The sequence below is a fragment of the Otolemur garnettii genome, unplaced genomic scaffold (assembly GCF_000181295.1).
Source record: "Otolemur garnettii isolate 467f Iridium unplaced genomic scaffold, OtoGar3 scaffold00226, whole genome shotgun sequence".
Classification (NCBI taxonomy): Eukaryota; Metazoa; Chordata; class Mammalia; order Primates; family Galagidae; genus Otolemur; species Otolemur garnettii.
In genome coordinates, this window is record NW_003852621.1 from 247434 (window position 1) to 261207 (window position 13774).

At 55.3% G+C, this 13774-nt stretch overlaps 1 protein-coding gene across 4 annotated transcripts in view; it reads right to left on the reverse strand.

The window, feature by feature from the left end:
• Positions 1–13551, reverse strand: part of SLC9A3 (solute carrier family 9 member A3) — a 38741-nt gene extending 25190 nt beyond the window's left edge. For all 4 annotated transcript variants that reach the window (XM_003802007.2, XM_003802008.2, XM_012812866.1 and 1 more), the window contains exon 1: positions 13290–13551. In XM_003802007.2, coding sequence (XP_003802055.1) covers positions 13290–13506 — 217 coding nt within the window. In that variant the 5' untranslated portion in view covers positions 13507–13551. The remainder of the gene's footprint in view (positions 1–13289) is intronic.
• Positions 13552–13774: the final 223 nt, after the last annotated feature.

Here is a 13774-nt window from a genome sequence, read left to right on the forward strand (position 1 = left end):
AGCAGTGTGTGAACCGGGTGACTGGATTCCAGCTAGGCAGGGGCAGGGGCTACTGCTTTTCAAAGGAGCCCCAGAACCACAGGGTGTCCCAAAGTCTCCACACAGGAAACATGAACAGCCTCCCATAGTAAGAGACCCTTGGGAACGTGTTCGTCTAATGTATGTAGATGGCCAACATGTAGAAAATATTTTGTAATGAATGTTGTGTAAATAAAGGTATACTTAGCTATAATTTCCCATTTTCCCTGTGTATGGCAACTTTTGGAACACCCTGTGCTGATTCTCCATTTGGCAAGCTGACAGCTGGGAGAGGAGACAGGGGTCACCAGCTAGTGCATGAACTGCCTGATGCCCAGCAGGCAAAACAGTAGCACATGGCATTCCCAGGTCTTTGCCTGTGGACTGGTCAGACATGAGGCTGTGAGTGTTGGCTTCTGTGGTCAGGGTCAGTACCCTGACGGGACCCAGCAATGGCTTAGGAGATGATAGACTAGATGACTGGGATGGCTGGGGCTGCTGGGGTACAGACAGGAGGGCTTATCTGAGCACACACAGCTTCCTCTGGGTACCACTATGGTCCGAGACCTCCTGGGACCCCCACTGTCCCACATCTGTGTCCAGACACCTGCCCTGCCCCATCAGATCTTCCCAGCCAGAGCACCCTACCTGTCTCTGCAGGCTTCACCCCCAATCTTGAGTGCTTGGCTACAGCCTCTCTGGCCTAATAAAGAGCTGCACACCTGCATCTCTACATGCGAGACCCAGGCCGGTGCATTCTAACACACCCAAAACCATGTGCCACATGAGGGCTCCTTAATCCACTGGCCTTGCTGGACGGCAAGAGTGTCTGCTCAGGGGAGGCAGGGCTTGATTCAGTGGGACTAGACAAATGTAGAACACAAAGCTATAAAACTTCTAGAAGGTAAAATGGACAAAAATCTAGGTGACCTTAGGAACAGTGGTGAAACTTTAGATACAACACCAAAAGCATGATCCATAAAAGAAAAAAAATCGGTAAGTTTGACTTCATTAAAATTATAAACCTCTTCTCTGTAAAAGAAAATATTTTCAAAACACTTAAGGGGTTTATATTTGAAGCTTACCAAGAACTCTTAAAGCCCAATAAGAAAACAAACAATCCAATGGAAATGGACAACATATCTAAACAGACACCTCACCAAAGATGCAGATGAAAAATAAGCACATGAAAATATGCTCCCCGTCATATGTCATCAGGGAAACTTGAGCAAAGGTGACATTAAGATGCTACCACATACCCATTAGCTTGGCCAGAATCCAGGACACTGGTCGCACCAGGTGCTAGTGAGAGCACTTAGCCCCCCGAGCTCCAAGCACCCACTGGTGCTAGGAAAGAGAGGTGCAGCCATGAGGAGGGCAACTGGTGGCTTCTCACCAAACCAAGCACAGCCTCTTATGTGATCTGGCAGTCTTACTGCCTGCTATTTACCCAAATGAGTTGAAGTCTCCTGTTCACACAAAACCTGCACATAGATCTTTATAGCAGCTTTATCCATAATTACCAAGATGTGGACACAGCCAAGATGTTTTTTAGCAGAATGGAGAAATAATAAACTGATTATGAATTGTTGTTGGTTAGGCCAGGATTGGTGTCTCACACTATACTCCTAGCACCCTGGGAGGCTGAGGCAAGAAGATCCCTTGAGCCCAAGAGTTTGAGGTTGCTGTGAGCTATGACACCATAGCACTCCATCCAGGGGACAGAGTGAGACTCTGTTTCAAAATAAATAAATGAATAAATAAATACTCAGTAATAGATCCAGACAGTGGAATAGTATTCAGTGCTAAAGTGAAATGAGCTATCAAGCCATGGAAAGACAAAGAGGGAGCTTAAATCTATTTTACTAAGTGCACAAACCAATCTGGGAAAGGTACATTCTGTGACCCCAACTACATACTAATAACATTGAGGAAAAGGCAAAACAATGGAGACAGGACGTTATATTATTTATCCTAACACAGAATGGGCAGCAGCACAAGTGTGCCCTCATGTAAATGGTGGGATTTAATTAATATAAATGTGGCAGTCATAACAAACATGTCACGCTAATGCAACCTATTAGAGTAGGTTGGGAGGAGTGGGGTATGGGTTAGGGAATTCTGTACTATCTGCTCAATTATTCCCTAAATCCAAAATGTTTAGTAAACATTGAACCTATTAATTTTTTTTTTTTTTTGCAGGTTTTTTCAGCCGGGGCTGGGTTTGAGCCTGCCACCTCCGGCATATCGGGCTGGCACCCTACTCCTTTGAGCCACAGGTGCCGCCCGAACCTATTAATTTTTTAAGAAACAGCCTCAGGGAACCTGTGGCAGGTACTCCTCCAGGGTGGCAGTAAGATGTCAGGCTGGGATGGATGTGGACAGCTCTCCAAGTACAGAGAAAGACCCAGCTATAGACACATGGGATCGTTGGCTGGTAGCCTGTAGTCTCACACCAAGGGCTTGTGGTCTACCATGATGCAGCCATGTGACAATGCTGTCAGATCTCACCAAGATTAGAGCAAAGGAAAGTCTCACTTTGCTGGAAGATGAGAGGAGGGAGGTGAAGCTGCCTCTGAGGCTCCCCACAGCAAATGCAGGGAGAGCAGGATGTGGGCAGAGCACAGGGTGTGCATGGGCTCCAGGGTGAGTCGCCTGGGGTGGGTGTGAAGGTGCCGTCCTCAGAAACCAGCTGCAGGTGGCTCCAGAAAACCACAAAACCAGGCCTTATCTTGAAGCCTGAGGTGGCAGTAGTTGGGTTGCCGCTGGGGTCTGCAGGATCCCCTTTGGGGTTTCACTGCTGTGATGTGCATGGTTGAGAGCATCGTTTCACCTTTGCATTTTCAGCGGGGTGAGAGCCCTTCCTGGGAGAACAGCTGACCTGCTGCACAGTGGCCACACATGGACACAGGCATCAGACAGGCCCCCACGCCACTCCAGCCCTGTAGAGCCCAGGCACACCCTGAAAACACGTGCCCCTCTGAAGAGGCAGAGCCACAGGGAGGAAAGAGGAAGGTGTTAGGGTGGCCCAGGGGTCAGTGCTAGTGTGTGCAGGGAAGACAGAGCTGTTCAAGCCCCTGTGTACATTCAGTGCAGTGGGTCCAGTTCAGTGGGTCCTGACCACGGGGCCCCTCAAGCTTTTCAGACACAGTGCTGCCGTGACAGCTAAATCTGCCTCCTCAGCACACACATGCCCTCACGTGTGCACATGCCACTAGAACAGCACAGACGTGCCTCCTCCTTGGCATACTCGCATGACCATCAAGAGCCCAGGGCAAAGCAATGCCAGTGGCTCTGGAGGGCAGGTGGCGCCCCCCAAGAAGGGCAGCCCCACACCTCCTCCCCTAAGTGACAGTGACAGGCGCCATGCAGTGTTGGGAGGAGAGTGGGCAGTCCTGTCTCCTTTAACTCCCCATTGTGGCATGGGGGCTATGGGCCCTGGAAGCAGATTGACAATAGCTCCATAGGCATTGGGAGGTCGAGGCTGCCTCTGCCTCTCCCGGGAGCGGCTCTGCCCTGAGAGCCTGGCCCGTGCCATAGCTGTGGGAGGCACCTGCTTTCCCTGCCTGAGCCAGCGCCTGCTAGCTCCATGCAGCCTGCAGGTCTGGAGACACCCTGGGCTGAGGACAGAAGGCTCCCGGACATGGCCCTCTGAGGGCAGGGTGGAGGGTTGGGCAGCCAGGGCTGGGGCAAGAGGGGCTTTCCCAAGGTACTAGGCTGCCCACACAGTGGGGGTGGGGACACAGGCAAGTGATCGGTCTGTCCCTCACCCAGCAGCTCCAGCCATTCCCTGGGCTCTGGCCTCCAGGTTTGGCCTCTGTGAAGCAGTGAGAGGCCATCAGGAGCCCTAGTGTTAGTACTTATGCCCCAGGCCTGTACCTGCCCTGGCCCTGGCCTTGGCCATGCCTGGCAGATTCCCACTGGGGTCACAACCTGGCTCTTAGCCAAGCTCCTGACAGGGATGGCCAGGGGGCAGCTTCTGCAGCCTCCCAGCCACTGCCCTGGAGCCAGCTCCTCCCCTTGGGGTTTGCCCTGAGGCCCCATCTTCCTGTTTGGGACCCACAAATCTTTCCGCACTCACAGATCTCAGATATCAATATTGGCCTTGCCACTGGGTTCACTGGACCCCAGGAAGAGGCAGAGGCTGGAGCCCAGACCAAGTCCCATGTAGGAGGGAGCAGATCTCAGTCAGGCCCCAAGCTCAAATCTCAGACCCATCAGAGCTATCACTCAAGGGAAGTGTACACAACCACATGCACCTGCACAAGCTTGTACATACCCACATATGTGCCCCCTCCCATCAACACACACTTTCCCACATGTCTGCACACACCTGTACATGCTTGCAAATGTACCCCCCCTCTGCACACCTCTAAATGCCCCACACATGCGCTCCTTCCCACACACACAGTCACACATACCTGCATATGCCGGTACACACACCCACCCACCACACATGTGCCCCTTCCTCCCCCACATGTTTCTGCATACCTGTACACACACCCACACATGTGCCCCCCTCCCACGCACACACATCTGTGCATGCCTCTACACATACTCACACATGCACCCCCTCCCATGCACACACACACCCATATGTCTATGTACACCTCTACACACCCACATATGCACCCCCGCTTCCATACATTCACAAAGGCACACATATCTGTGCATGCCTATACATACACATGTGCCCCTCCCATGCATACACACCTATACATGCCTATACACATCCCACACATGCACCCCTCCCATACACACACACAGGCACATACATACACCACTCCATGCACATATACCTGCACACACCTGTGCCCACACCCACATATGCATCTCCCCATGTACACATATCCTCCTCCTCCCAGCCCTGGGCCCTGTGCCTCAAGCAGCTCCTTCAGGATCCAGGTGCAGCCTGTATCCCTCCTGCTCTGTCAGTCAGCCTGCTTGAGATCAAAACCAACTGGCCATGCCCTTGGCCCTGCCAGTGAAGCTGTGCCAGGGTTCTTGCCAGCCACAGGGTGGGCAGGCTCACTGCAACCTCCACGGGCAGCCCTGCCTGCTGGGGCCACATCTGCTGGGAGTTGGGGGCAGAGGACAGGTGCAGATCTATGCGCCCAACTTCTGAGCTAACTCTAAGAATGGAGCCTGCCAGAGTGGGTGGTTTGCCATATTTGTGTCATCCCAAAAGCTCTTAGAAATGGATCTTTTCAGCTTTCCTAATCTGCCTTTACAAGAAGCCCTTTCCCAGCTGCGTACTCAGACAAGTTGGACTTTGGCAGGACGCTCTGCAGGTGGTAAACCTGATTTGTCCAGGAAGGGAAGGCACAAGCTCCCCGCCCTTCACTGCTGAGTGTGGCTTGATCCTGAAAGGCCCCTGGTTGTATCTCTACCAGGGGGGTCTCCCTGGGCCAAGCTGATGGTCTTGGAGGTGGGGCTGCTCCCCAGGGAGCTGAAACTGGCACTGGGTGGCCCCACCTTTTCTTGAAGCAGAGTGTCTTGTGGGGCACTACAGCTGACAATGCCCTAGGCCCCCAGCATCCAGCTGCAGCCACCTCCAGCCCTGTCGCCTCCCTGAACTTACCCCGTCCCTGTGTCCCAGGGCCCTTGCCTCTCCACATTGCCCTAGAGGTGGGAAGCCCATCCTGCACCCCGGCTACTGTCTGCCTCTCAGACTGGACTTTGTCCTGGTGTCGAGCAAGCCTTGGGCTCTTTTGATTCTTCCTGGAGAATGTGGACTTGAGACACAGCCAGTCAGGGAAAGGCCCATGTGGGGCCTCGCTTAGGGCCCAACCTCAAGCTTGGATTGAGCGTCTTATAGAACAGAGCTCAGCCACAGCCCGGGCCACATCAGGCTTGTATAGATGCTGCCCAGTTACCACACAGCAGAGAGGACCCCCCACTGGCCCTGGTATTCTCCTTGCAGCTCTCACCACCTCCCTGGGCTGTGCCTTCCTGACAGCTACCTGGAGAGAACCCCCAAACACAGAGCAGCCTGGTGAGGTCCTCTAGACCAGAGCCCCTAAAAGCTGGCTTTCCAATTTATTTACTCCGAACATGTTTATAAGAAGAACCTTCTAAAATCAGAGGGATTAAATCAACATCACACCCCCCTACAGCAGATCCAGCTCATCAGGTGACAGAACTGAGCTGTCTCTATCTTCCCTGCAGCTGTTCATGGAGCAGCCATCATGGCCTTGAGGACCTCCCTGGGTCCAGCATTTCTACCCACAGAAGCCCCTGCTCGGGCCTCAGTGCTACACACATGCCTCAGGGCCTTTGCATGGCTCTACCTGCCCTGCAAACTTGCCCCCTCACCACGGGGCTGTTGCCATGGCACAGCACCCTCCTGCTGCATGATATAAGTTCTGTGTCCTGGCAGGAGTTACTCCCCAAGGCCTAAGGGCTGTTTTGTTTGAAGCAGGAGTCTGCAGCTAGCAGCACATGGCAGTGCTCGGTGTGAGTGCTAAACCAAGAGACAAAAAGTCCCATTTTGTGTCCCAGGAGGATGCCTGGCTGGGCCAGTCTGGCACCCACGTTGGGACCTGTCAGGGTGTGTCTGCATCTCCAGGGGCCTGGTGGGATGGGCTGGACTCATCCTATTACTAAAGGCATAACTAGGGTGGGGTGAGTCCAGAGCATGGAGTTGGCTTGGTAAAGAGCATGTCAGGTCAGCCTAGCTTCCTCCCAGGGACAAGAGCTGCTGGGTGGGCTCTGTATGGGTGGAGCATGCACCCACACTGGGCCCCTACTGGCCCTCAGTGCCCTAAGCTGCTGCCAACGTCGCATGGCAGTGACCCCACTCTGCAGATTAACTGCTGTTCCTTGGCAGGCAGCACCTCTGAGGGTGTTGTCCCTCGGAAGCGGGTGTGCCACTCATAGGAGGCAGTGTGGCAACTTGGGGGAGGAATTCTGCTAAGAAGCTTTTGGGCCCAGTGTCCAGATGGTTTGGATGGGCTTATGGACAAATGAAAGGCCAATGTTGATGCTTACATGAGTCCACTCAACCACTCTTCTCTCCATTCTCTTCTATGTGTTCACAGACTCACAGGAGCCCACTGGGAACATAGCAGGACAGAGCAGGCAGCCCCTACCCTGGAGGAGCTGTAAAAACTTGGTGTTGGAGGTGGTCTTGGGAGCTAGGGTAGCTGGAGGATTCTGTGCTCCATAGGAGGTGGGGCAAGAGGGCTGTGGGCATGGACAGATGAAGCCGGGTGAGTGGGGCTTGGAGCATGACTCAGGGATGGAGTCTTGCATCTTTTTTTTTTTTTTTTTGAGACAGAGCCTCAAGCTGTCCCCCTGGGTAGAGGGCTGTGGCATTACAGCTCACAGCAACCTCCAACTCCTGGGCTCAAGCGAGTCTCTTGCCTCCGCCTCCCAAGTAGCTGGGACCACAGGCGCCCGCCACAACGCCCGGCTATTTTTTGGTTGCAGCCGTCATTGTTGTTTGGCGGGTCCAGGCTGGGGATTCGAACCCGCCACCTTAGGTGTACGTGGCTGGCGCCTTAGCTGGTTGAGCTATAGGCGCCGAGCCGAGGCTTGCATCTTGAAACCTGGCACCCTGAGACAAGGCACTTTCAGACCTGGACCCCTAAAATCTGGCAACCCCAAGACCTAAAGCCTGAGACATGGCACCCTAGAACCTGGGACCCTGAGATTTGGAACCTGAGATATGGTACCCTGAGACCCGGCACCCCCAAAAATTTCACCTTGAGACATAGCACCCTGAGCCTTGGCACCCAGAAACAAGGCACCCAAAGCCTGAACCCCTGAAATCTGGCATCCCAAACCCAGAACCTTGAGACATTGTACCCCAACACATGGCATTCCAAAACTGGTGCTCCAAGAACTGGCACCCTGAGACTAGGACCCAAAGACTTGGAATCTGAGACATGGTACCCTAAGAACTGGAACTCCAAAACCTGCACCCTGAAGCCTGGCACCCCCAAGACATGGCACCCTGAAACCCAGGGCCCCATCCCAGAGTGGAGGCCATGGGGCCTTATTAACTCCTGCAAGTGTCCCCAGCAGGCCAGGGAAGCCTTCTTCATTGTGCATGGAGGCTCCCCTCTAAACTGAGGGATGATGCATGGGGCAAGACAGGACACTCAGCTTTAAAGTGCCCCAGCTTGGCTGTCTGGGGTGGAACAGAACCCCAAAAGCTCCTTCCCAGAGCACCAGCACTCTTCGGGGCTCACAGATATACGCAGAAATAAAGCAGGAGGATAAGCCAGTGCTGGAGCAGCAGAGTCATGCCCTGAGATGCGTTTCCGAGAACTGTCACAGGCCAGAGCTATAGGTGAGGAGAGGCCCACAGTGTGCTGTGCTGGTGGTTAGAGCCTCACAAAGGGACTTGGAGATTTCTCCTGGTTCTCTGACACGGTGCCACCCACAGGGAGCCCTGGTCCACTCGCTCCCTGACCCTGGGTGCTATCATATCTTCCCAACCTTTGCCTTTTCTCCTTGGGATATTCCAGGGCGCTGCCTCACCTCCAAATGCCAGGGATTGTTTTACAGCCCCTGGATAATTCTGCTGCAGGCAGTTCCTGAAAAGAATGAGACTTTACACCTTCAGTCCAAACCCTCCCTCCCATAGAGACTCCAGGGCTCTGATGATAGGTCCCTATTCCAAGCCTATGGAATCCATCTCTCCCACCAGGACTGGAGTCCACTAGGGCCCATTGACTTATCCTCCCCCAGAGGAAGGTGTGGAGTACCCTCCCACCCCATCCCTTCAAGCTTCCCCTCCCCTGATCTTCTCCTGAGTTCCTTCAGTAAGAGGGTTAGCAGTAGAGGACCAAGGGAAAGATAGCAGGTCTGGCTGGATATGTCACTGGGGCTCCCATCCCCGGGGCCAGAGCACATGAAATGAAATCTCCAGTTTCCAAGTCCAATCCCAGGAAGTCAGTAGGACCCTCAGCCTGGGAATGTGACTCAGGGAAAACACAGCGCCAGACCTGCTAGGCTGTGTCTGGGAGAGATCCATGGGTGGGTGTAGACAGAGATGCTCCTGCCTGAGGGGGGCTTGAGTGACAAGGACTCTGTGGCCAGGAACAGGGGATCTCATGGTCAGAGACCTAGGTCTCAGTCAGGCAGCATCAGCACACGGAAGAGAGGTAGGAGCCCCACAGCCACCAGTAAGAGCCACATCCTGGCACAGAAGGTCAGAGACAGGTCACATGTTGTGCTTCTTGACAGTTGGGTGTTGACTGGGCTGCCCAGGCTCCTTGCTCGCCCAACACACCTCTGCGACCCTGGTGCCATCTTCCCTGACACTTCTGGGGGGGAACAGAGCAGGCCATGCAGACAGGCAGAGGCTCTTACCCCATCCAGCCCTACCCCTCTAGCAACTCTACTTCCAGAATATGGCCCACCCTGACCTGCCTGCCTGCCAGCCCCGCTGCCCACCCCAGAGGGCTGGGGTCCCTGCACAACTCCTGTGGCTGGGCCCAGGCTGGGCAGCCCAATCAACACCCAACTGTGACTGTTTCCAGGTGTTCCCACAGCCTGGATGGGAACAGATGGCCCACCTGGGCCTAGAACCTGCTCCCTGCCCCACCTGCTTCTCAATTCAGTCTCCTGAGTCCCAAAGCCACACCTCCTGCTCTTGTTTCATTAGGTTCAGTCACTGTAGGTGGCTCAGCTATGGGTGGAGTGGGCACAGCAGACACAGACTTTGCTAGATGGCTTGGGGCCTGAGGGTGGGAGAACAGGACAGGATAGAGGTTTGGCCTCTGCTATGTTACTGACAATCCTGTGACCCCTCCCCAGTGCTCCACCTAGGCCTGATGGCCAGCCCCCTGGGACTTTAGGGACACTTCAGATTGTCTGCCCAGTAGCCCTCTGGTGCCCTTCTTGACCTCATGGCCAGGGCAGTGGTCTGAGGACCTAGATCTGACCACATCCACCCCCATCCCAACCCCAGGTTGAAACCAAAGTCCTCCAAGGCCTGCAATTAAGTTGGTGGGCCACTCTCCTGCCCCTGGTCCTGCCCCCACCTCTGTCCCGCCTTCAGCCCTCCCCTACCTATCCTCAGCCATCTGCTCCTCCTCTTTCCTGTCCCTAGACCCCACCTCTCTCTTGACCCTATCCTCCCTCCCCATGGCTGAGGTAGGTCTGCTGAGTGAGGCAACACCTGCCTTTGACTCCCAGGGGAGGGCCAGGAAGGAGACCTCCATCAGGGCAGAGTCTGGCCCAGTTTCCCCAGTGCTGGATGATATGTGGTAAGGCAGGAGCTCTGTTGAGGGCCCAAAGTGATCCTGGCGGGGTGGCTGCAGGCTGGCAATCTCTGGTGGGCATGTGTCCCAAGTACCCAAGCTGGTCTCAGGAGGGGACCCCTCACTGAACCTGGGTCAGACACCAACCCTATAGCTTCCTGGGCTGAGGGTCAGTTCTCACCTTCTGGCATACTACCTGCCCCTAGGCAGTGGATTGCACCCTGGCTTTGGCAGCCCCTTCCTCCCCTTCTGAATTTTTAGAGCTGTAATGACAGGCAGGGAGACCCTGGGGAACCAAATTGACAAGGATGGGGAGCTTGCCACAGCCCAGGCTCAGGGTCCCAGGTCCATGGGCTAAAGGCACCTGGTCCCCTCCCAGGGTCCTGACACCTGCTGTGTTTTCTTTGGCAGCTGTTGTCTTCCACCTCTCTCGCTGAAGCTGCCTGAAGTAAAAAACCTCCTGGAATCAGATGTGGCCTGTGTTCCAGGGTCCTAAGTATTATTTCCCCAACCAGCTTACAAATGGCTTGAAATCTGACCTCTCAAGGTTGGAGATGTGAGCCAGCAACACTTAGGATAATGTACAAGAAATGCAACAAATGTTTGGCAAATGAGCACAAAAGCACCTCCTCTTTTGTTAGAAGATACGTTTCTATTTGTGTAACTTGAGATTGAAAGAGTCTGGGCAATCCCTGAGCATTTTAAACAACGAAATGTGCCAAACACCCTAGTCAGTAGCGGCCTCAGCCTGGGACTGTGGAGTGTGGAAGGGGGTTGGTGAAACTCAAGTGTTTCCCTCACTTGCGCAGATACAAGAGCCCTTGCTGTGCCTGCCTGTGTGGGCCATTCTGAGGGGCACTTGGGACAGGGGCATCTGGGGTGGCTGCACAGGGAGGGGTCCAGGAGGCTTTCCAGGAGGCCAAGTCCGGGCCAGCTGGGCTCCAGCAAGTCCAGAGTTCACAAAGGAGGGGGTTGCCAGGAGGGGGCCACAGGCAGAGGGCTGGGCCTGGAGGGTCGGTTAAGGCAGAGCCCTGGTCAGGTCTCTGCTGGTCACTGCCGTGGGAAATGCAGAGCAACACAGGCTTTGGGGGAGGGGAGCTGGACTCTGTGCCAGTGGCTATGGTGGTTACCCAGCATGAACCTCTATGGCCTGCTAGCCAGCTAGCTTTGATTTTGAAGAGTGGAGGGTAGAGAGGGGTCATCTGGACTGGGGTGTGGGAGGTATCCATGCAGGGGTGCCTGGTAGCTGACTGACCCAGGGACACCAGTTTGGAGTGGGGATCTGGGCAGCTGAAGGCGTGAGGCAGCGCAGCATAGGAGGCAGTTGGTAATGAGAAGATGTAGGGGCTGGGGGGCCAGGTGAGGGTCATGGTGGACCCCCAGGGGAAGGGGATAAGAGATGGGGACTTGGGAGCTGAGAGGAGGGTCCCACCTCATGTTTTAAGATGGACTCAGCTCCCCACACAGGGTGATCTGTCCATGGTGACACCTCGATAGTAGAGCCTTCAAATACAGAATGAACCACTGTGTAGTTGAAGTTAGGGACAGTCCAGGGAGAGGGCATTTCAGGGGAAGCACCAAGGGCCCTTCATATTGTGCTCAAAGCTCCACCAGTGCTAGACTGTTGCTCTTTCTAGGGGCAACCACCCCAGTACCACAGCGACCAACTGGGAAGGGGTCTCTAGAGGGTTCAGACTCAGTGGGAAACATGTCTAGGCCCACCCTGCCCCAAGAGTTGCCAGAGCTGGCACCCTCGCCTGCCGCCCTCTCAGATGCCCTCTCCAGTCCAAGTCCTCTGGAGGCCTGAAGGCTTTTCCTGGTGAATAACAAACTCTGGGGCTGGCCAAAACCCTGGTCTATGTGTCCTCCCTGCAGCCTCCCTGGGCGGGTTGACTGGCTGGGATTTTCAGATTCCAGGTTCTGAATCACACATGGGGATGGGCCTTTGGTGGCCCCCAACTTGTTCAGAAATTGCATATTCACTCCACAGGAACCCTGCCAGAGAGGAGCCACTGAGCTGGAGGACAGGAGTTCTGGGATCTCCCTGACCGTTTAGGAAGCAGCCAGCAGCGCCAGCCCCAACTGGAAAGCCCCACAGGGGACAGACTGTCAAAGAGACCCAGCCCTGGGGCCAGATGCTGAAGGATGAAGGAGGAAGGCAGAGCCAACAGAGGCAGGGGCAGGAGGCATGGAAAGAGAGCTGAAGAGACAACAGAAAAGAAGGGTTTGAAGGGGAAGGAGCTCATCGGCAGACACAGGACAACTGGGACAGACAGCAGGTGCTCTTGGAGGTCTGCCAGATACACCAGGTAGGACGGAGTCCAGCCCTTTAACCCACTCTCCCCAAAGCCTGTCCCTCCTGGTCCTGCCAAGGACATCAGTACCCCCAGGAGGCCCCTCCTTGGTGCCCTGCCCCTCTCCCAAAATCACTTTGGAAACCTCCCAGGACATGCCCTGGCCTTGCACTCAGGAAGCTACACTCCCGTCCACATCCCCACCATCTCAAAGACCCTCTTGATGCTGGCACTGGCCACTGCATGAGACTTTGATCCTCTCAAACTCTTAAGAAATCCGACCTTCTTATCACCTTGCCCAGGAGCCACCTGCAATTCCCACCTTACTGACTCACTGGAAGCCAGTTAAGAGAAGAGAAATCTGACAGGCCAGGATTTTTGAAAAGAGAAGACCAACAGGAAAATTGATCATGTGGATAGGATTCTACTGGGTTTACTCTGAGCAGCCGAGTTTTTATTTTCTGCTCCAGAGATACACAGGATCCTCACTCCAGTGGCTGACAGCAAAAGCCTTTCCTCTGGGTATTTCAAAAGGCCCCAACAAACCCAACTGAAAAGCTGGTGGCTGCAGCAGGAGACCCTAATTCAGTTCCTGGCGCCTACAGGCTTCAGGCGCTGCGTTCCTCCAATCTGCCGGATGACGCCACCGGGAGGATCACCGCAGACTGGCAGCGACTGCGGACCAAGGCGAAGGCGGGTACCCAACTCTGTCCCTAAGGGAGCTCGCCTAGGTCCAGCTGACTACCTGGCTTGGGGCACTCACCGATCTTGGCCAAGCTGGCTACAAGGATCCAGAGAGCGATGATGTACGGGTCCTGGACGTGGTGCCATTCGAAAGTGACCACCTGGAAGCCCTGACTTGCTCCATGCGTGCCACCAGGCACCTCCTCGACGCCCCTCGCCCACGGCAGCCCGCTCAATGCCAGCACCAGGGCCAGCAGCAGCCCACAGCCTGGGCCGGGGTCCTGGCGCCCCGACATCACCGCCTCCGCTCAGAGCCCTGTGCCGGTGCGCATGTCGCGGCGAAGCCAGCTGCTTGAGTCCAGAGCGGGGCTCAGCGCTCCAGTGCCGCCGGCAGTCCTGTTCCCCCCGCCCCGGCGGCCTTTAATCCGGTGGTTCCCGCCCGCCCCGGGGCGGGGCCTTCCCGCCCCCGCAGCGAGTTAGAGAGTGCAGCCTGCGCCTCACTCTGCTCCCGCGCCGTGCCGTCACCCCTGGCCAACCGGCCGCGCCCAACTGCACCCCAGCCTT